Source organism: Schistocerca gregaria, chromosome 4 (genome assembly GCF_023897955.1).
Source record: "Schistocerca gregaria isolate iqSchGreg1 chromosome 4, iqSchGreg1.2, whole genome shotgun sequence".
NCBI lineage: Eukaryota > Metazoa > Arthropoda > Insecta > Orthoptera > Acrididae > Schistocerca > Schistocerca gregaria.
Window position 1 is genome coordinate 120,032,060 of NC_064923.1, and position 22,528 is coordinate 120,054,587.

At 37.8% G+C, this 22,528-nt stretch overlaps 1 protein-coding gene across 1 annotated transcript in view; it reads left to right on the forward strand.

Annotated features, from left to right (window-relative positions):
• LOC126267277 (cold shock domain-containing protein E1) overlaps positions 1-22,528 on the forward strand; it is a 76,619-nt gene that overhangs the window by 1,843 nt on the left and 52,248 nt on the right. Inside the window, exons 3-11 of the mRNA XM_049972345.1 lie at positions 5,319-5,498; positions 5,573-5,772; positions 6,077-6,287; positions 14,308-14,537; positions 14,642-14,903; positions 15,190-15,360; positions 15,477-15,599; positions 19,942-20,144; positions 20,268-20,509. Coding sequence (XP_049828302.1) covers positions 5,319-5,498; positions 5,573-5,772; positions 6,077-6,287; positions 14,308-14,537; positions 14,642-14,903; positions 15,190-15,360; positions 15,477-15,599; positions 19,942-20,144; positions 20,268-20,509 — 1,822 coding nt within the window. The remainder of the gene's footprint in view (positions 1-5,318; positions 5,499-5,572; positions 5,773-6,076; positions 6,288-14,307; positions 14,538-14,641; positions 14,904-15,189; positions 15,361-15,476; positions 15,600-19,941; positions 20,145-20,267; positions 20,510-22,528) is intronic.

The window sequence follows — 22,528 nt, forward strand, 5'->3', positions numbered from 1 at the left end:
TTGCCGTCAGCTCCCTTTCCACTGCTGTTGATCACCTAGACTCCATATCATTTCATAATGTAACAGGCAATGGTTTCATTAGGTAGTTTTATGTTCTACAGATCATTTGCACAATAAATCCTAATGATGTGGAACGAGCCATTTCATATTGACATCACAAATTACTTTGTCCATGCACCTTAATGCTGATGGTGTTAAAAATTTAAAATGGAGACCTACAAATGTGACTATCCACCACCCCTTAAACTTTACAATAATAGTTTATATGCCTATATGACAGGAAAGAATGAAGTTGGTGCTTCACTTTGACATTAATCTGCAGCGGCAACAATAATAATAATAATATTAATAGTTTTCCAAGTTGGTTTCTTTGTAATAGTTAGTGTCATTTTAATAGGTATAGATAGCTGTGTTATAACAGTGTTGTTGCATTCCCTTCAATTCATTAATTCTTGTAGTATTGTTTGTTGAGAAGTTGAGTAGCAGTAATATGGGTGGAAATATGGGAGAGAGGTTTAAGTGTCAGGCCTAGAGGCATTCACAGTGTTTCTTATTTTTGTTGTTTACATTCTAATCACTTAAGCTACAGATTTTCAGTTTCTCTGATCCTACACCATAAGCTATCTAAAATATTGATTTTTTTCTTTTCTTTTTTTTAAATAATAAACCTGACAATATGTCAGCTTGAAAAATAGAGTTGTTATGTGCATTATATTGTAAAGATGTGTTCCTACCTGTAGAAAATGTTGCTTCAACGCCACACTGTATACAAACAATAGGTAGGAAGTCATATATTCTCAGAAGAAGTTTGTGTTCTTAAAGGTATGTCCACATGCTGTATCTTTCATTGTGCACTTGCACAGATGCACACACAGTCTGCTATGCATCCACTTTGTTCAGCAGTTTCTTGTTATGAAAGGTAGCAAAGGAAGAAAGCACAAACATGATTATGAATATAGTGCTCACTATCCAATACTAGACTTACTGGTACTGTATTCTGAGAAATATGCAAATTATAGAAGAATGTCACAGTAAGATTTTGATTTTCTGCAAGGGAAACTTTGAATTTGTGTCTCTAGGAAAGTTACTGGTATGCAATTTCTGCAGTGATTAGCCTGGCAATAGCATTTTGTTATGTGTCAACTGGTAATTCACATACCAGTTTGAGCTCTCTTTTCCACATTTCTGTGATTATCCCTAAAACTCTGAAATGCCTAAAGCCTGTTCTTTGTGACTCTGTGAAAGTTGCTTAATGATTGTGTAAATATCAGGTAGTCGCCTTTCAAAATATAGTTTGTGTTTTAGTCCATAAGGAAGACACTTTACACAAGTTCACTCGAAAAAGGTTATAGATTAACATTCTTGGACTCAAAAATTTGGGAATGTCGTAGACCCCAGAATCCACTACATTGGAGGTCGTGTTTACCAAATTTGTATTTCCGTCTTTGATGTTCATTTCAATTTCTAGAAGGTTGTTGAGCTCCATCTGTGCCATCTTTTCCAAATGTTGAGATGTTTGGCCTCTCAGTTTTTGCCCAAGCATGAATATTGATCCACAATTTTCATGTACATTTTTAATAAATTTATAGGTTGCTGCTTCTTTTTTTTCTGCCCCAAGAATTGATACACTCTTTGTGGTATTATGACTGAAAACCTTGATCTCAGTTTTAGTTCATGCCATATCAAGCCCATACTTGTCATTCAGGTCATAGCATTTCAACCTTTGGTTCAGATAATCTCTAGAAGCAGATATGACTTCTTGTTGTAATCTTCTAGATATTTCAGCAGGGTTTTGTTGTACTGAACAGACAGACATCATTGCAAATAAATCTACTGGAAGCATAACCTCAGCAAAGTACTCAGCATCCAAAAGAAATTCACCAAATTGGCAAATTTCTTTTCAGATGCTGCTAATGAGATGTTTGCATTTTAGTGTTTGATAGCTTCACTAGCACAAGCCAGCAAATAGCTGTTGTGCCCATTCTGCATTGGTTGGTCATTCAACAAATGCAGTCTGTTCACTAACAGAGTCTGGAGTGATCCTTATTGATCATGGCCAGTCATGTAGCGCATCTGCTCAGAGGCAAAATAACCATAGAAAATCTTATACTATTTTGAGTTACAAGTATAGAATGTCATTGTGTCATTAATGATGAAAGTCGTTAGCATGCAAAGTAGTTCCAACATGAAGGCTATCAAGTGGGCTTCAGAGAGAACTGATAGGAACTTGGTAACTGCTGTATTTAGGAATTAGGGTGTGATTCACATATATGGAGCTGATGATGCAACATTTCACTTTAGTGACTGGCACTATAATCAGACATCCTGCTTCCATGTACAGGAGCCGAAAGGCGCATTTCGCAGTCGAGCCACGCTATCCCACAATCTGTGCACTAGGACAAGATATTGCAGACCGCAAAATTTTTCATATGTCACTTATGGTGAACATACAGTGGCCCTTTCACCACCCTGCAGAATAACTTCAAGGGAGAGTATAAGGAATCCTCCATAAACTTTGAGAGTTGATGTCAATTCAAACAGTGGGTTGGTAGTTCACACTACAGCTGTTAATTGTTGTACTACAGGCTTCACTAGCTTTTCAAAGATCATATTGTTGAAAAGTGATCAGCTACTGCTTTCCTGATTATAAAATCTGAAAAGTTGGCCATTTAATGTAGATTCCGCCAACATCGATTGGAAAAAGCAACTTTGAATCAACACCACCCAGTAGTCACCCTTCTGTTATATTGAGGATGCCTGTTTTTAGTCACCTTTGAAATTTATCATGAGGTCTTCCCACCTTATCTGGTCTTAACTATGCAGAGTAGAGTTTTTCTTATTCTTCATTGGTTTTGTGAAATTTTGGCTGATTGTAAATAAATATGCTTCAGCATATCTGTGAAAATAGTTTTTTTTTACAGTGTCATTTAATATCTCATTAAGCATGAGAGGAAGTTTTTTTAATTCATCAGAGGACCCAGGTTCATTGAGATACCTAGGCCACAAATTTTCATCTTCTGTGACTATCACAGGATAAGGACCTTACTGCAGGAACCACCAGTGCCCCTTTGGGTTGTAGTGGGAGTACCAATTCTAACACAGTATTCCTTCTCCAATGGGAATTTAATTATTATTTGTTCCATTTGCACATCTTGGATTAACTGAAGCTTTCAATACCACTTCATCAGTGACACCTTCTAATGTAGTCCATACATTGGGCTATGGCACAGGCCAGTGTGTCATCATAACCTACATTTTAAATTGGCAGTCTTCTGCTCAGTTTCTATTTGCACATGTGTAATGTCATATGCCATCATTGTGTCACAGACAGATTTGGCATCTGGTATCAGTTGGTTCTGTTGACCTTAGGTCTTCAAGTTGTTTACATTTGAAGATCAAAGATTTGTATTATAGGTGCAGTAGCCTAGAATAGCAGTCTTGTATGTATATAAATGTAGGTAACAGAGCTTATAGCTGCATGCACAAGGAAGCCAGTCAAATTTATAATACAGTGTTGTTTCCTACCTGGTGTGGGTATTTCATAATTTTTGTGAACACCAAAGCTGTATGAGTTTCAATCAAGGGAGAAATTGGAGTTCTTCAGCCTGTTAATAATCAGACATGCTAAGATTAGTTCCCCAAAGACTATTTTAAAAGTTCTAGACAGTATTGCAGACAAAACTGTACATTCTCATTTCAGCACTTTGCAACTGCCACTGATGCAGCCCCGCAAACACTTTCAATATTATTCTCATAAATAGTGCTCAAGAAATCCAGTGCATTCCTACTAGCAGCACTCACAAACTATTTAGAAACATAAACATCCCACAATAGAAAGCAACACCACACATTCTGACACATACTGCAAACATGATCCATTTCAAATTCACCTCGCCACCATGACGTCACACAGCACAGTTAAGTCCCCGATCAAAGCAGACGGGTACTACTGCAAACTTCAGTTGAGACATTAAAGGCTCTTGAACACCAAGACAGAAATAGGGAAGAGTGGAGGGAATGATATTTACTTACACAGGACAGTAGTGTGTGGATAGATATCTCCATTGCTTTTGTGGACAACAAAGTATAAAATTGCATTGACACTAAGTATGCCTGCACCAGTTATCACTGTCCATTGTGACTCACAGCATGGTGTCCAGAGGAAAATGAAATTTCATTGACTGCCATGGGCAGAACAGTTGGCAATTGGGCTGCCTTCTGATGAGAAGTGCACTATAATGTAATGTGTTTGTAGATTTCCCCAATCCTCCACATTTGGAGAAAATAATTTTTTTACAAGTACCAAATGCCGTAAATGACTTACCATTTGCGCCTCCCCTCACCTCACCCCCTTTTCCCTTATACACTTTCACCCATTGTGATACACGCTGTATAAAAATCTTGCACTTCGTGTGCCCTCTCAGTTTGGCATTATGAGTGGCTGCTGCTAATTTTAGTGTGCCATCCATAGAAATCTTACTGTTGCAAACATAATAAGGAAAGTTTTGGCAGAATGTAAATAATTTAGGAGTAAAGGATGCAACTCACTGAATAGTAGAAGCCTTGACTCATCAGCTCGCACAATAAAGAATGAAAACTTTGCTTGCTTTTGGAAGAAATCCTCTGATGAGTTAGTGTGTGTAAACACACACACACACACACGGTTCTCCTATTAGTCAGCAGACCGTTTGATATTTCCTTACATAATCATCCTTTGTCTGTAAACTATGATTTCGCCACAGATTGAAGCTGATGCTTAGTATATCTTTCAGAAAACTTGTTGTGAGGCCCATTGGTGTGTATAAGAGGTAGATGGAAGTGAAACTCAAGCAAAAAGCATTTTCTGCGTCGGTCATCATGTTTATCAACTACTATAGTCTGATGGGAGAATTTGGAAATTGAACCATACTGAATCCAAGACCCATTTGGTATGGTGGTGGGTTAGGGAATTGTAGATCTCCTCTATAACAGGACTAATCACCAAATTGACAGCAATAAATATTATTTTACATTAGTAGAACATTTCGGTTTAATACTGACATTTTTGGTTTTTTACTATGGTATACCCATTGTAAGAAACAAAAAAGTGCAGCTATGTTTTTTAATCATAATCATGCTGGTGTAGGGACCAATGTCGGACCTGTCTCACCCATCATCTTCAGCAGAGGCTTGGGCTTTCTCGGGTCTTATTTATCTTAATAATGGTACATTATGCGACTGGTTTCTAATATCAGTGTTTGCTAATAAATCTCTCTTGTTCCTGTTCTTTTATTACACAAATTACAATAGCTCATAAAATAATTTAATGTTCTTCACAGCACTCTTATGGATTCATTCAGTGCTGTGAGCGACAGGCAAGGCTTTTCTTTCACTTCAGTCAATTCAATGGGACAATTGAACATCTGAAGATTGGTGATCCAGTAGAATTTGAGATGACATATGACAGAAGAACTGGAAAGCCTATTGCTAGTGCTGTTACAAAGATAGCTCCAGAAGTGGTGAGTATTATTTTTATTTGCTTTATTGAATAAATCCAAGCATTCCCACAGCCTGAAGTACTGTAATATTTCAGGTTTTAAGTGAAGAACGTGTCACTGGCAATGTTACCACTGAGTTGAGGAGTGATGGGTCAGGAACAGATACACAGGGACGTATTAGCTATGAAAACCGTGGAGAATGTTTCTTCCTACCATATAATAAGGATGATGTTGAGGGTAATGTTACATTACGAGCTGGAGATAAAGTTAGTTTCCAGATTGCAACTAACCAGAGGTGAGTACATTTTGTGCTTTCCTGAATGTTTAAAATGTAAAATTTCTTTGAATTTAGTTTTAGTATATATAGTTCTTTCTTTTGCATTAAGAATATTGAAATTAGCTTATGAGCTATAAGTCACCCTCTGTTTATCAAACATCACTTGATTTATGGTAGGATTTTCACTCAGTTGTAGGTCAATATCCCAGAAATGATGTTGACAGTTACGTCATGATGTAAAATTCAGTGAAAATAAATAGGCTAATGTCATCTTAACTGTTCCACTAATTTGGTTTGTTGAAGTCTGTAATCTCTATTACAGAAATGGTAACCTAGGAGCGTGTCACATTCGTTTGGAAAATCCAGCCCACCCTGTTAAGTACCGCGGTGTAGTGTGTTCCATGAAAGAAAGTTTTGGTTTCATTGAACGAGCCGATGTTGTTAAAGAGATTTTTTTTCATTTCTCAGAGGCAAAATCAAAAGATGAATTGCAACTTGGAGATGATGTGGAATTCATCATTTTAACCAGGAATGTAAGTACTAAAGAAAAATATACATTAGATTTAAAATAAAATTTGTAGTTGATTCAATATAGCCCACCTACCATCTCCATCTCACATGTCTCTTCATCTTACAGTAGCACCAACACCCAATGTCCTCACATGTTATCCCCGACACCACCCACCTTCAAGCAGTAAGTGTTGTATTCCCTCCTTATCTTCCACCCCATGAACTTACAGTTAATTAGGCCCATGAGGTCCTCATCCATGATTTTTGTGCACATCACATGCAGTCACATTCTACACACACTTGTCCCAGGAATTGAGCAGTTGAGAAATTCCTCTTGTTGAACTGTGTATGGCTCCCCAACTTCAGCACACTGCTAACAGATCATCCGCAGCCATTGACCAGTCACTTTGCTGTTCTGTATTAGCTCATACTGCCCTTTGGTAAGTGGTGAAGGACATATACTTTTGGGCATTTTCCCGTTTGGATCCACCTGTAAGATACATAACGAAGCAATGGATGTTAAATCCAGCTGGATGCCTTACAGCAAACTGGCTCTGTTACAACACAAATCTAACTTCCAGAACATGGTAAAAATATGTCACTACCATTATTTAAAGGACTGCAGATGTTTCTGTCAAATAGTTGTCTAGCAGATGGCTAGCTCCATGATGGAGCATAGTCATTTAGCCATTGGGGATAGGATCTGCCGATAGCCTTCCAGTCTTCCATATTATTCAGGCTGGAGCCAAGTGTATTGCGAAAAGGGGGGGGGGGGGGGCAAAAAATAGTCAAGGCATAAATTCTTATAATTTGCTTACCATTTCACACCATCAGCAAAGGCACAGAACCTGATGTGTAGAATCAACACGGAAGACAATGTGCACTGCAGTGGCTGTACACAACAGTGGTGTAGCCCAAATGATGATGAAATATTTCAAGTAAGTAGCATTAGTTACCCATCAAGATCACATAGTTCAACAGTGAGTATAAAAGCAGGTTCAACATACAGCTCCAGAAGATATAAAACTTCCTTTTTGTATGGGGGAGGGGGGGGGGGGGGGATTATAGCCTGCATTAAACTTGGCTAGCAATACAATAGGGATAATGTGCACTGTGACATGTTGTAATATTTGAATATTGAGTCTGAGAGACCTACATCACGTTGTTTAACAGCATTTGGTATGATCGACAATACCCTGATTCATTGAGAAAATCAGTCATATTCACCCTCGAAAAAACTGGGAAGGATTGAACCATCACAAATAGCTATTACAGTGTGGCTCTTACTAGTTGTGCACTGAAGACAGTGGAGTGAATTGTCAGCTGCTAATTAGTATTGATTCCAGGAAACAGAAAACTTTTAAGCTGCCTTCATGTGTTCTTTACATAGCAGCCACTCTACACTTTGTGCTAATACTCATGGAGGCAGCAATACAATAGACTTTTTCTCACTAGGCAGCACTTGATAGGAATATTTTTTTGATATAGAAAAGGTCCACAGTTTCACATGTCCGTACAGTCTAGCAACTGTATGAAAAGGCTCTGGGGTTTTCCTCTCATTACAGTGTTATCACTTATATATCCAGGAGAATGGTGTTCCACAGTGTAGCATCCTGTTACTTTTTTTGCAATAACCAGAAACAGTACACCGTCAACGGCCAAGAGCTTTGTTGGTGCTCTCCTTTTGGACGCAGTTTTTCAGTCTTTCACTCAACTTTTACTATTGAAAAAACTGATTGTACTCTTAAGAAGATAAGTACCTGAGATAGATAGATAGAGAGAGAGAGAGAGAGAGAGAGAGAGAGAGAGAGAGAGAGAGAGAGAGAGATATTTAGTAGTGTATGTCATGTTCTTAATCAACCTGAACTGCTATTTGGGGGTGCCACTTTTTGATTCACAGATTCAGTAAAGTTCTGGATCATCATCTTTGATGAGAAATTGTCATCTTTGAAACGACTTAGTTACTACATCTAAACCATCTCAAGGCAATAACTCTGAATGCTGTAAACATCTTAAAATTGCATATTGCCTGTTGGTTTCTGTCTTTGGTTTTTTGGCTGACATTTGGTTGATAATTTTTCTGATTTTTAGCCAGCAGGACTAGCTGGCACTTTCAAAGAATCATCTGCTGTTGCTGGTGGTGGACTCGAGTCAAGCTCACAGCCACAATTTATGTGTATGTACCTGTTGCGGTTTACTTCTTCCCTTGCTAAGTGCAACAATCATTTGCTGCAGCACGGGAATTGAGAATCTGTTTGCCTTAAGGCCGTCTTCTTTCTTGTTGAAACTACTTTTCTGTTTGTGAGATTCCATGGCTACCACAAGTGGATGTGGTAGCTCTTCTCCCCAGCAACAACGTCTGTGTCAGCAAATTTTGTTGTGTGATTGGTCTTTCCCAGTACTTGCTCTATGGCAGCAGATATCTCCAACTGCCTCAACGTGCAATAATATTTGTTCGGTAATTCTTGTGTTGGTGGTTCATCCAGTCATTCCAACACAGACTTTTCCACATGTACAGAGTATATGGTCTATTTCCAACATTGCAAGTAGGTCCCCTTTGTCCTTTGACAATCAGACACTCTGAACTTGGTCAGTTTTTAAATAGTCTTTGTGTTGTGTTTGCACAATACACAGCCGATTCTGTCCCTCGCCCTGGGCATGTATGGTAGAAAGGTCGTATCAGGCATTTCTTCTTCCAAAATGTCATGTCCCCAAGTATTAGATTTTGCACCACATCTTATGTGACAGGTGGTGTACCCAAAACTTCCAGCTGTTGCTCCTTGTGTGCGCTGTGGCTCACGTATTTGCCCTGCGTGTGTTGTGAGCATGTTAATCATCCCTTATTTCTGGCGTGGGTGACAATTTTACAGTTTGTGCAAGTATTGGTCTATATGCATTTGTTTGCAGTACATGCTGTGCCCTAGGTTGTATCCATAGCACCTGGACAGTACCACAATTAGTTTGCAACTTGCACTTTTCATGAAAATTGTGTGTCAGAATTACATACTATTTTATACTGAAGAGTTCGACTGTGAAGCAGTTCAGTGTTTTTGGAGGCCATACTTAAGACTCCAATAGATAAGAGAACCTATTTTTTCATTGTTTTTAACAGTTATGCGTCAAACATTGTGTCATTATGTGGCATTTACTTGTTAGTACTGTGTACTAACTGAATGCACTCTGTCTCTTGGCTTGTAAACTTGAACTACAAAGAACTTTTGGAATGTTGACTGTACAATGAAAGTGTGGTAAAGCTGTCCTGCATTGAGAATGCTATCCTCTTTGATGGTTCAGTCTGATCAAATTGTTCATTGTAGTGGTTTATGTGCTTGGTGCCATCACATAGTTGTGCTGTGTGTGTCATCACCTGTTGTAGTAGGACACTCTTTATTAGGGGCACATGGTATCTGATGTGCCTGTTATTCAATAACTGCCTTAGTTATTGTTTTCTGTTTTGGATGATGTCACAAATGATGTAGTCTTATTGTCTTGTTAAGTCTCTGTTATTTGCCTGTCATGATTGTATCACAGGTGGGGTTCTGGAAGTAGTAGTGAATACTGTTTACTCAGGGGAGTGAATTGTGTCCTCTAGGGATTATGAAGCAGCCCAACCACATGCTCTGACTGTTTATCACTATGAGACAAAGCTGAACTCTAAAATAAGGAATGACACCACAAAGAGGAGATGATGCACATGGAAAGTTTGAGATATGAATTAATTTGAGAGAAATACACTGATATAGTAAAAACAATATAGTACTCAGCAGAGCAAGAAGAAAGGACAGGTCAGGGCTTGGGAGACTGTGGGGAATTTATTGAAATATGTAATGTAATAAAAAAGGAAGAAAGGTCAAGAGCTGGTATTTCAGTTGTGATTGAGAACTTTTTAAGACTGTCATTACAAATATTGGGAAAAAATAGATTCACACCAACATGGAGATTAAAGGATGTATATTTAGTGTTGGAAAATAATTGCCATGTTAAGCTGAAACGGAATTTTTAGAAACTTATGGATATAGTAGAATTTGGGGGGAAGAGCCAGAAGACCTAATGTTCATACAAAAGAAAATTTGAAAGTATACTGTTGTGTTTATATCGGTGAGAGAGGAAGAGAATGAGTATAATGGATGAATGTACATCTTGTCCAAATAAACCACTGGACATATGAAGTTCTCTGCCTCATTTGTTTGTAAAAACATGGTCTTGTATGTACAATATTAAAGTTAGATTTTGCATTTGCAATCACTCACTTTTTTAAATTGGAATCTGTAATACGTCTTGTGTGACAAATGCTGTGAATTTACTTGATTAAGATCCTTCTATATTTTCATAGAAATTGGTATGTAATTACAAATTTACGTATATTGTGACTGGAATAAATGTAATGAGCTCTTCACTTTCGCATCAGAATGTTGTTGTGGTGGTCTTCCGTTCAGGGACTGGTTTGATGCAGCTTTTTCATCTCCAAGTAATTACTGCAACCTATATCCTTCTGAGTCTGTTCAGTGTATTCATGCCTTGGTCTCCCTCTATGATTTTTACCCTCCAAGCTTCCCTCCAATACTAAATTGGTGACCCCTTGACACCTCAGAACATGTCCTATCAACCGATCCCTTCTTCTAGTCAACTTGTGCCACAAATTCCTCTTTTTCCCAATTCTATTCATTACCTCCTCATTAGTTATGAGATATACTCATATAATCTTCAGCGTTCTTCTGTAACATTACATTTCGAAAGCTTCTCTTCTTCAGAAACACTTTCTTGCCATTGCCATTCTACATTTTATGTTTTCTCTACTATGACTGTCATCAGTTATTTTGCTCCCAAAATGGCAAAGCTCATCTACTACTTTTAAGTGTCTCATTTCCTAATCTAATTCCCTCATGTTCATCTGATCTAGTTCTACTACATTCCATTATCCTCATTTTGCTTTTGTTGATGTTCATTTTATATCCTCCTCTGAAGACGCTGTCCATTCCATTCAGCTGCTCTTCCAGGTCCTTTGCTGTCTCTGAAAGAATTACAATGTCGCCAGCAAACCTCAAAGTTTTTATTTCTTCTCCATTGATTTTAATTCCTACTCCAAATTTGTCTTTTGTTTCCTTCACTGCTTTGCTCAACATACAGATTGAATAACATCAGTGATAGGCTACGACTGTGTCTCACTCCCTTCTCAACCACTGCTTCCCTTTCATGCCCTCAACTCTTATAACTGCCATCTGGTTTCTGTACAAATTAATAGCCTTTCGCTCCCTGTATTTTACCCCTGCCACCTTCAGAATTTGAAAGAGAGTATTCCAGTCGACATTGTCAAAAGCTTTCTGTAAGTCCACAAATGCTATAAATGTAGGTTTGCCTTTCCTTAATCTATTTTCTAAGATAAGTCATAGGGTCAGTATTGCCTCACGTGTTCCAACATTTCTGCGGAATCCAAACTTATCTACGCCGAGGTGGGCTTCTACCAGTTTTTCCATTCGTCTGTAAAGAATTCGCGTTACTATTTTGCAGCTGTGACTTATTAAACTGATAGTTTGGTAATTTTCACATCTGTCAACACCTGCTTTCTTTGGGATTGGGATTATTAAATTCTTCTTGAAGTCTGAGGGTATTTCGCCTGTCTCATAAATCTTGCTCACCAGATGGTAGAGTTTTGTCAGGGCTGGCTGTCCCAATCAGTAGTTGTAATGGAATGTTGTCAACTCCAGGGCCCTTGTTTCAGCTTAGGTCTTTCAGTGTTCTGTCAAATTCTTCATGCAGTATCACATCTCCCATTGGAATATATTTTCATATTTGCCACACTTCAAAATCATATACATCATATAATTTGTAGAACATGGACTTACTGAACTTTTTACCTCTTGGAAGTTTGGTTTGTCACCTTTTTTATTGTCAGTCACGTCCTTTGTCTTCTTGCCACCAATAAACTTAACGACGAGTGCATACACTCAGCTGCAAAGACATTTTTATGCTATTTTTCATTTGTTCTGCCAGGTAACAACACATACTGCTTTTGAAATATACTGAAACTGTTGTTTTGTGACCAGATTAATATTCAGTACATTCAGGATCTCTTTTTATTATGTTGCCTCTATTACATCCATTTGCGTCAGTTATCGCATTGACCTAAGGTTTGCTGTAAAAATTTGGGGAATGTTGTGTATATTTTTTTCAAGAGAAGTGTAGTGATAGAAGGTTATCTCAATTTTTCACCACTTAAGTGGATCTTACACATTTTTAAACAGGCCTTACTGTGTGTGTGTGTGTGTGTGTGTGTGTGTGTGTGTGTGTGTGTGTGCGCGCGCTTATTACTGAGAGTCACTGGGATGTGACAAAAGTGCACAAGTGACTAATATCACTATTTGCCCTTACAAATCCATTACCAGGTCTGCTGAAAGGGTCTGTCTATATGCCAAATCTGTAATCGTGTTACCACATAAGAATGTCAAGTTTATAAGTAACAGCATAATCCTCCAGGCAAGAAGCAGGTGAAAAGCTCTTTAGATACCACTTATGTAGAGGAAGGAATACATCACTGCAAGTGTATTGTAGTATCATATTCTTTTTGTCAGGTAATATGTAGGCTCACAGAATGCAACAAGAAATTAATTGTTAGTTATGTGTATTTCGAACAGGAAACTTTCACGAGAGTTGGAAACATGAACGACCTTTGGCTAGTACTTATCCTAGTGTTATTCCTACTGATAGCACAGCGAAGATATTGTCATAACAGGCGAATTTTTACTCTATGTGACATTGTTATATACAACAAACATTCCTGCACCATCCAAAAAAGGTGTAATCTCCATCTTGATGGTGAAAAGTAAAGTGCTGCCCTGCCACAATTTATTGGGCAGCTCCACATGTGTTTTAGTAATATTTCCATATTCATTCAAGTCTGTTATAAAACTAATCTGCGAGTGAGTATTATGAATTTAAAAAATAAAAAAAATGTTTTAAAGAGATTATAATTAGGTAGGCATTAATATGCCACATATACATATTATGCATTCATGCACATTTTTGAGCTAATTTTGAAGATATATCTTTTCCTTTTTGGCAGCTCTTATAGGCATCTAATGTTAATATTTTTTGTAAAGGGCTGCACTATTTTTTTCTTTCTGCTGCTTGTTAATAGAGGGAAGTCAGTCAGATCTCCTTGTCCACGCACTATGCCCAAAAAAAAAAAAAAAAAAAAAAAAAAAAAAAAAAAAAAAAAAAAAATTCAGTTCCTTGTGTGCTCAATATCCTGTTTTAGTAGATACTGAATCTTTGTAATTGTGTATACGTCTTGGATATTCTCTTATGATCTTTGTCTGTGTAAGCTCTCTGTTTTTGTGACATTTGTTTTGGCCATTTTTTTGTTGAATGACGGTGTAGTAGTAAACTCATGCACATTCTTCTTTGCGGAAGGGTATCATTTGCTTTTATTTCTTTACTTTACATCACTTACATTGTAACCACTGCTTAGAACAATGGTGACATAAATCTTTAATATCGTGCTAGGCAGAGAAATGGCATACACCATTTAACACTCATTCTTCATGTGTCAGTGAAAATATATTCAGCCATAAAAATCTTGACAACTTACCTAGTTATGTGATAAATCTTATATACAAAAAAATTCAAACAAAAAACTGAAATCATTAACTTACCATTTGTATAAAAAAGGTGATTTAAGATTAAACTAAAACACAATCGTGTAAATAGATGCTAGTTGCAGTATCTTGTACTGGTAAACTGTTCTACAATTGTTATCTGACTGGTTTATTCCACATCATTGCGAGAGACTATATTTATGACCCACAGAACATGAACATGATTAACCTTTCAGGTGGTCCTAATTCTTTTAGTTTTTACACTATTCCCAAATTACTTCTTATTTCTTTATAATCTCAAATTGCACACTCTATGCCTAATGTCAAAGACCAAATTTATTTACATCTTACTCAGTTTCAATATTTATATTTCTGTCAATGCTGCATTTTATTAAATTGTAGTGTATGTGTGTTAATAATGATTTTCTGATTAAACTTTTACTATCAGGGGAAAGAAGTTGCCTGTAACATCACACGACTGCCTCCAGGGACTGTTGTATTTGAAGATGTGGGATCAGAAGTGATGAAAGGTCAGGTGTTGAAACCCTTAGAAAGAGGTCAACAAATGCGTCACCTGAATGATCCACTTCCTGGACGCATACGTTACCGTGCTGCTGATCATTCAGAGGTTGAAATACCCTTTGGTGATAAGGACCAGAAAGGAGACTTCACTTTGAGGTGTTAAATTATGCATTTTGTTACACACTTTGACAACTTATAAAGTGTGTAGATTTATTCTTAAATCTTTTGATTAACTAATCTTTCTCTTCCTTGTTCCATAGACACGGAGACTGGGTGCAGTTTCAGATTGCAACAGACCGACGCGATCAGCTTCAGCGTGCCACAAATATTTCTCTGCTGGATGAGTCATTTGTAGTTTCTGGAGAACGTCGAGAGCAAGGTGTTGTGGCATCATTAAAAGATGGATTTGGTTTCCTTCGATGTGTAGAGAGAGATGCAAGGCTCTTCTTTCATTTCAATGAAGTTTTGGATGTAGACCGAGAAATATGTATTAATGATGAGGTTGAATTCACAGTGTCGCAGGTATGACAGAAGACTTGTTATAAACTACCTATTCTATACTCAATCCTGGTAGATATCAAAAACCTATGTCTGCTGAATTCTTCCACATTGTACCTCATTTAGTTGAAATGTAATAACCAACAAACTTCGTATATTAATGTGATCTTCGATAAAGATTATAAACATGCCCTTATTTTGTCTTTGTGTAGAAGAACAAGTGTATAAAAATGTGGATGATGGTTATCTGCGACGTTCATTTTCAAATAATATTTTCTGAATATATTGCATTCTTTGGGTTACATTTCAGGAGCAGTCATCCTTTTCTAATGTACGACAAAGTGCGATTCGTGTGAAACATCTTCCACCTGGCACAGTTGAATTTGAAACTATCATAGAAAAAAATCTTAGTGGCACTGTCACAAAAGAGGCCCAAATGTTGAATTGGAATTCAAGAAGTCCCACAAAAGGTGGCAACCAGGTAAGTCATTCTCTAATTAGTCGCTTCTCCTTTTCCTTTCCTCTTCAAAAGTTCTTTGCAAATGTTGATTTTATATTGCTCATTGTTTTCACTCTTTATTTTTTCTCTCTCTTCAGTCAACTACTGAAAAGTCTGGAGAGATGGGAGTTATTAGCTATCAAGCTAATGGTACAAAAAAGACTGTAAACTTCCTAGCAAGAGATTGTGATATAAAGAATTATCCAAGAGTGGGTGATAAGGTAAAAAGCTGAATAGTATTCATATTGATAGTGATGTAGCTATGCATTCTGTTCTCTTATAATGGAATAAGATAACTTGTTAAGTGACCTAATGCCCATTTTGATTGGGTAAAAACTTATAGAATTTTGCTGTCTAATGTTGACTAGGTCCAGCCATATTAATGTGGCCACCCCATATGTTCACTGTCATCATTCAATAGCCACTCACAGATGACAGGTGGCAGAACAAGCAGTGGAGGGTGTATAAAGTGTGTCAATGGAATGTAGAAAACAGTGCAGTTGGTGACATAATGTAGAAACAGAGCAATTTATCTGACATTCAGAAAGTCATGGTCATTGGCTTTCAGGCCAATGGTGGAAGCATTTCTGAAACAGCTAAGTTTGTAAACTGTTCGCATCCCGCCATGGTTGAAGAATACCATGCATGGCAAAAAGGCACGATCCAAAACCAGCACTGAGGCAACTGTGGTGCACCACAGGCCATAAAGGACAGGAGTAAACAACAGCTGCAGAGATGTGTACAGGCGAATGGACATGCAACTGTTCAGGCACTGACCTCCCAGATGAACCAAGGGGCTACCAACACTGTCTCCTCAAAGACCCTTCAGTGAATGTTGCTGCGTACGAGCTTCCACAGCAGGCACCTGGTTCATTTATCAATGCTGATCGCTGTTCATCAGCGACAAGGCTGGAGTTTGCATGCCAGTACCACAACTGGATGTCCACTGAGTGGGGACAGGTGGCCTTTTCAGATGAATCACATTTTATGCTCCATGTGTGAATGTGCAACAGTCATCAGAAGGTTCCAGGCTGGATGAGGGAGCATTATGGTCTGGGGAATGTTTTCGTGGCATTCCCTGGATGATATCCTCAATCTGGAAAGCACAATGGATCAACACAAGTATGTAGTTGTCCCAGGGGACCATGTTCACCCCAACATGCACTTTGTTTTCTGTCGGCACGATGGTATCTACCAGAAGGACAATGCAATGTGTCAAAGCTACCGGTGTACTTGTGTGGTTCGGAGAGCAACAGGATGAGTTAACTGTACTCCCATGGGCACAAAACTCCCTAATTTAAACGCTGTCAAGAATCTGTGGGACCTTCTCAATCGGGCTGTTCATGCCATGCATCCTTGGCTGAGAAACTGAGTGTAGTGGGCCACAGCACTGGAGTTGGCATGGCTCTACAGCCCTGTCAGTACCTTCCAGGACATTGTCACTTTTCCTGCTTGTTTGCACTGCAAAAGGTGGTTATTCAGGATTTTGACATTGGGGTCACATTTATTGACTGTGGAGTTCTGTATGTTTGCCTCCACTTCTGACATGAATGATGATTAGTACAAGGTGTATCCTACCTGAAGTGTGTAGTCCTACGTGTGGGCTGTTTCTTTCTTTTTGTCCAACTACACTCCAATATACTGAAGCTTTTACTGAAGTAGGTAGTTACATATGATTAGGTATTTATGTACATAATGGTACTAAGTGGCTGTGAAGAAAATAGCCCTTTTCAAAGTGCTATGGTTCACTGGATAGTTGTAGTAAAGTTGCAAAGCCAGTAATATAGTTGACCTGTTTGCATTGTGCACATTTTGTAAGTTTTATGTCATTCAATTCACTATTTTTGCTGCAAGTGACACTCATAATAGTCAGTAAATTTTATCGTGACAGAATTTATCGTAAGTTGTAGTAGCTTGGTCTCTTTATAAAAAGTTGGTTGAGAAACCTCCTCTTTTGTCGCCATTTTGTGTGATAACTTATCTATAAAACCTGTAAGTTTTATCACTTTTGTGTTCATAGTTTTTTATATAGACATGATGAAGTTGCCAGAAAACAAATTTGCTGCCAAAGTGAATGATTTTTGAACCCTTAATTCTTATTAAGGACATCTGATCCATATTTGTGTTAACTGCCACTTGAAAGAACACCTTTTCCTGTGCAAAATATAAAAATTTCCACAATTGTTTTTTCCTGGAAGGTCTAAAATTGTGTCTGGAGTTTTGGCATGCAAATGATTATTGGGTCATTCCAGAGAAATGTGGTCATAAAGATGAAAAATTAATGTTTACTAAACTTGGCACTCTCTCACATCGAACCGACACTAATGCTCTTCAGTTTAATATTTTGCTATCAATTGTAGAAATGTTTGTAGCCATATTTTCTGTCCTTGGTTTTTGAGGAGGAGAGGGGCATGTGCGCAATTCATCTGGTCAAATTGATGCTCACTAGTAGCATCATTGATAAGTATTATACATTTTTTTTATGTAAGGAAGGGTAGGAAAAGAGCAATCAGTCACAGTTCAGTGGGTTTTTTCTTATTCTTGCTTATCCAAATTTCAGCCATAAATAGTCGTCTTCAGTGTAATTAAATGAGTTATAATCCAACAGACTCCCAGAAGTACATGTCCATATGCCCAGGCAAAAGGAATCTGCATGATATGGATATGCAAGAATAGATAAAAACCAGTGGATTCCGGTAGTTGCTGTTTCCTATCCTGCCTTGTAATATTATACCCTCACTGTCCACAGGGAATTCACGTGGAGTCAAAGTTGGCATTTTTTGTATGTTTGACAGTTTTCAGTACTGAATCAAAAGACTGCATGGTGCACCATTGTTTGTTGCCCTGGAAGAACTGCACTTGAATTACACATTCTGGTCTGTACAAGGACACTGATCCTGAAGAAACTATGGGGCCAAGCAATGGTGCATCACTTGAAAGTAAGCAATGACCAGATGATTTTACTACAGAGACAGCATCATGAGAAACTTTACTAGAGATCTGTAGAATTTGATGGGCAAAAAGTATTTTTTTGGATTTTTTTTTATAGAAAAAGTTATTCTTAATGAAGTTATGGATCAGGTGTCCATACTCAAATGCAAGGGTTCAAAAATCACTCACTTTGGCAGCAAATTTGTTTCTGGATTACTTCATTCCTGTCTATCTCAAGAACTGTGAACCCAGAAGTGACAAATTTACAGGTTTCATAAATGTGGTATCAGGCAATAAGGTCACAAAAGGAGAGGTTTCTGAACCAAATACCTACACGTATCAAGCTACCTCGACTTGGGAGAAATTTTGTTATGACAAGTTTTATGGACAACCATGTGGAGCAAATATAGAGAGACAAATGACAAAGTTACAGCATGTGCATATGCATTATGGACATCTTGCTTTAGTTGTTTAGTTAACTTCACACCTGATTTGAACAAAGTGTGATATGATAATGTATGGACCATCTTTAAAACTTGGCCACTTAAAAAGAAATTACCCAAATATTTCACTGGACTGTTCACTTTGTTTCTTCGTTGCAGACAGATCAGTAAACTGTGTGTATTGATTTGTGATGTACCACCAGCAGTACACTCATTTTGCAAACACTCGGATTAATTTTAATATTGTTGAGATTCACTCGGTGACGAGTTTATGCAATAGTTAAATAGTTTAAACCCTACAGTAGCAAATTTCTTATTTTCAACTTAATTGCCCCACAATACAGCCATTTGTTGAAAATGTTGTGCTCAGCAGTTGTAATACAAAACCTTTCATTTCATCTGTGGTTTACACTTCCATGCATTTGACGTGTCACTTAAGGTTACTCCTAATTACTTCCACTTTTTACAAACTTCTACTGTTTATTTTTTATGTGCCATCTTTCACACTTGTGAACATCACATATGTTCGATTACATCAGAGACTCAGTAGTGATGGAGTAAATTACTGTGATATTGTAATTAATCTAGATACTACGATGTTCAGAGTTCATTAACCTGACTATTGCATGTGAGATAGATTAGTTAATTGATAGATGTTAATAAATATAAACACATCAATTATTTTGTAACAGCATTTTCTATTTGACATGTTCCACATCTATGAGAATCTCTTTGCTGTGGCTACAGAATAAATGTCGAATCTAATTTAGTGTGTGTGATGTTTCCCGTTGGCTGTGGGACTCATTTATTTTTTTCCTGCAACACTCCGTTAACATGTTAAACACTGAATTGAACCTTTTTATAGTATGTGTCTTCAATAAGCTGTTTCCTTTGTGTGGTCTCTTTAATAACTCACTACATTATTTGCCATTATAATTTTTTACATCCTTCTGTAACACCATGAATGCACTCATATTCTTCTCCTCTTTTTTTTTTTTGTTTTTTCTTTTTAACTACAGTACCTGTGTTCCACTTTCATAGAATGATATGCTCTGTACAAACAGTTTTATAAATATCTCACCTTACACATATTGTAAGGTGATATGCAAATGTTTAAAGGTAGATGTAGTTTCTGATAATTACTGATCTCATAGTTCATATATATTGAAGCAGAATGTTTTTCTTGTAGGTGGACTTCAACATTAGCATGGTGAAACGAAATAAGGAACTTGTAGCAACAGATGTTCATGTTACAGCAAGGAGCCAATCAAAAACTGGATTGGGTCGTTCAAACAGTTTACCATTGTGCCAGGGTTTTATTGCCGCTCTGAAAGATGGATTTGGATTCATTGAAACTCTTGCTCATGATCGTGAAGTATTCTTCCATTTTAGGTATTTATTGTTAGTTTCACAGAACACGTCGTCAGTTTTATTTCTAACTACAAAATTTAAATTTTCCTTGGTCCATGTATTTCAAGCTATGCAGCAAATTTAGAGGCATAATTGTCATTGCAGCAACTTTGATGGAGATAATGCGACCTTGGAGATAGGCCTGGAAGTTGAATATAACTTGGCAACAAGGGGGTCATCAGGCAGCTGTCTTACAGCAGAAAATGTTCGCATACTACCGAAGGGTACTATTGAACTACCTCCAGCTCAGGGAGATGTATTGAATGGTATTGTCATTCGGCCCTTAAGGAGTGTGAATCCAGATCAGAGTCAGTATGCAGGACTCATTCAGGTATCTACTGAAGGAGGTGAGTACAAAATCATTACTTCATTTGCACATCTTCAATCATTGCATACAGTGTGATGACTATTGAACTATATGTAATAAAATAATTATAACTTCTGAATGGTTTGTGTTGGACATTCAAATTGCACCGTTGGCCACGGGGCACGCTGGGAATTAGTATGCATATGTGTGTGTGCCTTGTTGTTGTCGGACATTTCATTTGGGTGGGTTCGTCAGTAAGCAACATTGGCACATTTGGGGCACTGAGAATCCGCATTTCACGGTCGAGAAGTCTCTTCACCCTCAACGGGTGACTGTGTGGTGTGCAATGTCCAGTCACGGAATAATTGACGCAATATTGCTTGTTGGCACGGTGACTACCGAATGATACGTGAAGGTTTTAGAAGATGATTTCATCCCCATTGTCCAAAGTGACCCTAATTTTGACAAGATGTGAATCATGCAACACAGAGCTTGACACTATCATAGCAGGAGAGTGTTTAATGCCCTGGAGGAGCACTTTGTGGACCACATTCTGGCTCTGGGTTACCCAGAGGCCACTGACATGAACCTCAATTGGGTACCATATTCTCTGGATCTGAACACATGAGACTCCTTTTTGTGGGGCTGTATTAAAAACAAGGTGTACAGCAATAACCCCAAAACCACTGCTGAGCTGAAAACAGCCATTCAGAAGGTCATAGACATTTATCTGCTCCACATCACCGCCAATGATGGCAGACACATTTAACATGTCATATATATCTGTAGTGACATTTACGTGTTGAATATAAGGTGTGCATCCTGTAGTTTGTAACTAATTTTAAGTTTTTTTTATGTAGTTCAATAATTGTCACATGTGAGTACCTTTATGGCCCAAGTTTCCACTCCACATTAATCTTCATTCAAACAATTGAGAGCAAAATCCAAAACTTCCCTTTTTAACCTTTAATGCATTTTTTCCTCCCAAATGTGACAACACTGGAACTAGCGTGTAGCTGTGTGGCTTTTGTTGTGACACAAAGTACTGAAAAAATCTGTATGTGAGCCATTGATTTTCACAAGTTTTTGAAAATTGTGTTTATTTCTTACAAGCCTAGCATTAATGTTTCAAATAGATATTTCATTTACTGGTGTATGAACATGTAGAACAAAAGGTTAAAAAGCTACAGTAGGCATTAATTCACTTGTAATATGAATTGTGTAGTAACTGAAGTATACCTACAATAAAAGAAAACAAAAATCCTCAAATAATAAATACCTTCTGTAGCAGCTTCAGAAAAGAGTAGTGATTTCATGAAATGGGGTCTTATTCCACATGGAAATGGCAGGGAAGTCTTCTGCCAAGGTTTATCCAATAGACATATTGACAAGTTCATGTATGTAATGTACTTTAAAGGCACCAACACCACCACATTGTATCTGAAAATAGTGAACAGGTTGTTCCAGGGACTTAGAGGATAATTCACAACAAGAACAAGGGATCATGTTAAATCTTGCACAATTTGCACACCAGGTATGGAGATGTGAATGGCACAGTGAGTAGCTGATGCTCCTGAAATAAGAGTGCAAATAATTGGAGTTACTGAAGGCAGATGCACTCTTTACACATTCCATTCTGTGCAAGCAACTGCCTTATCCCATCTCTCACACAGTGCGTGCAAGCTGTCATGACACAAGATGTCCATACCACACCACATAACAGCTCTGCAGGTGGTTTCTAACCTTGTGTGCTGGGGGTCCATAGTTAACAGCTTATATTTTATTTATGGACAAGTTTGATAATAAATTACCACACTAACTACATATGGGCAGACACAAATCTGTGAGAAATCATGGAAGCAGGACATCAGGTTCGCATTAGTATCAGTATTGTGTGAGGTATTGTGGAATACAGACTCGGAGGACTGTATACTTTGCAAGCAAACTGACATGTGCTCTTCATCCAGATTTCTGCACTACGAGTCGCCTATGGAGAATGTGTCCCTTGCAAAAAGACTACAGATGGGTTTGTGCACATCATTTTTTACAGTGCATACAA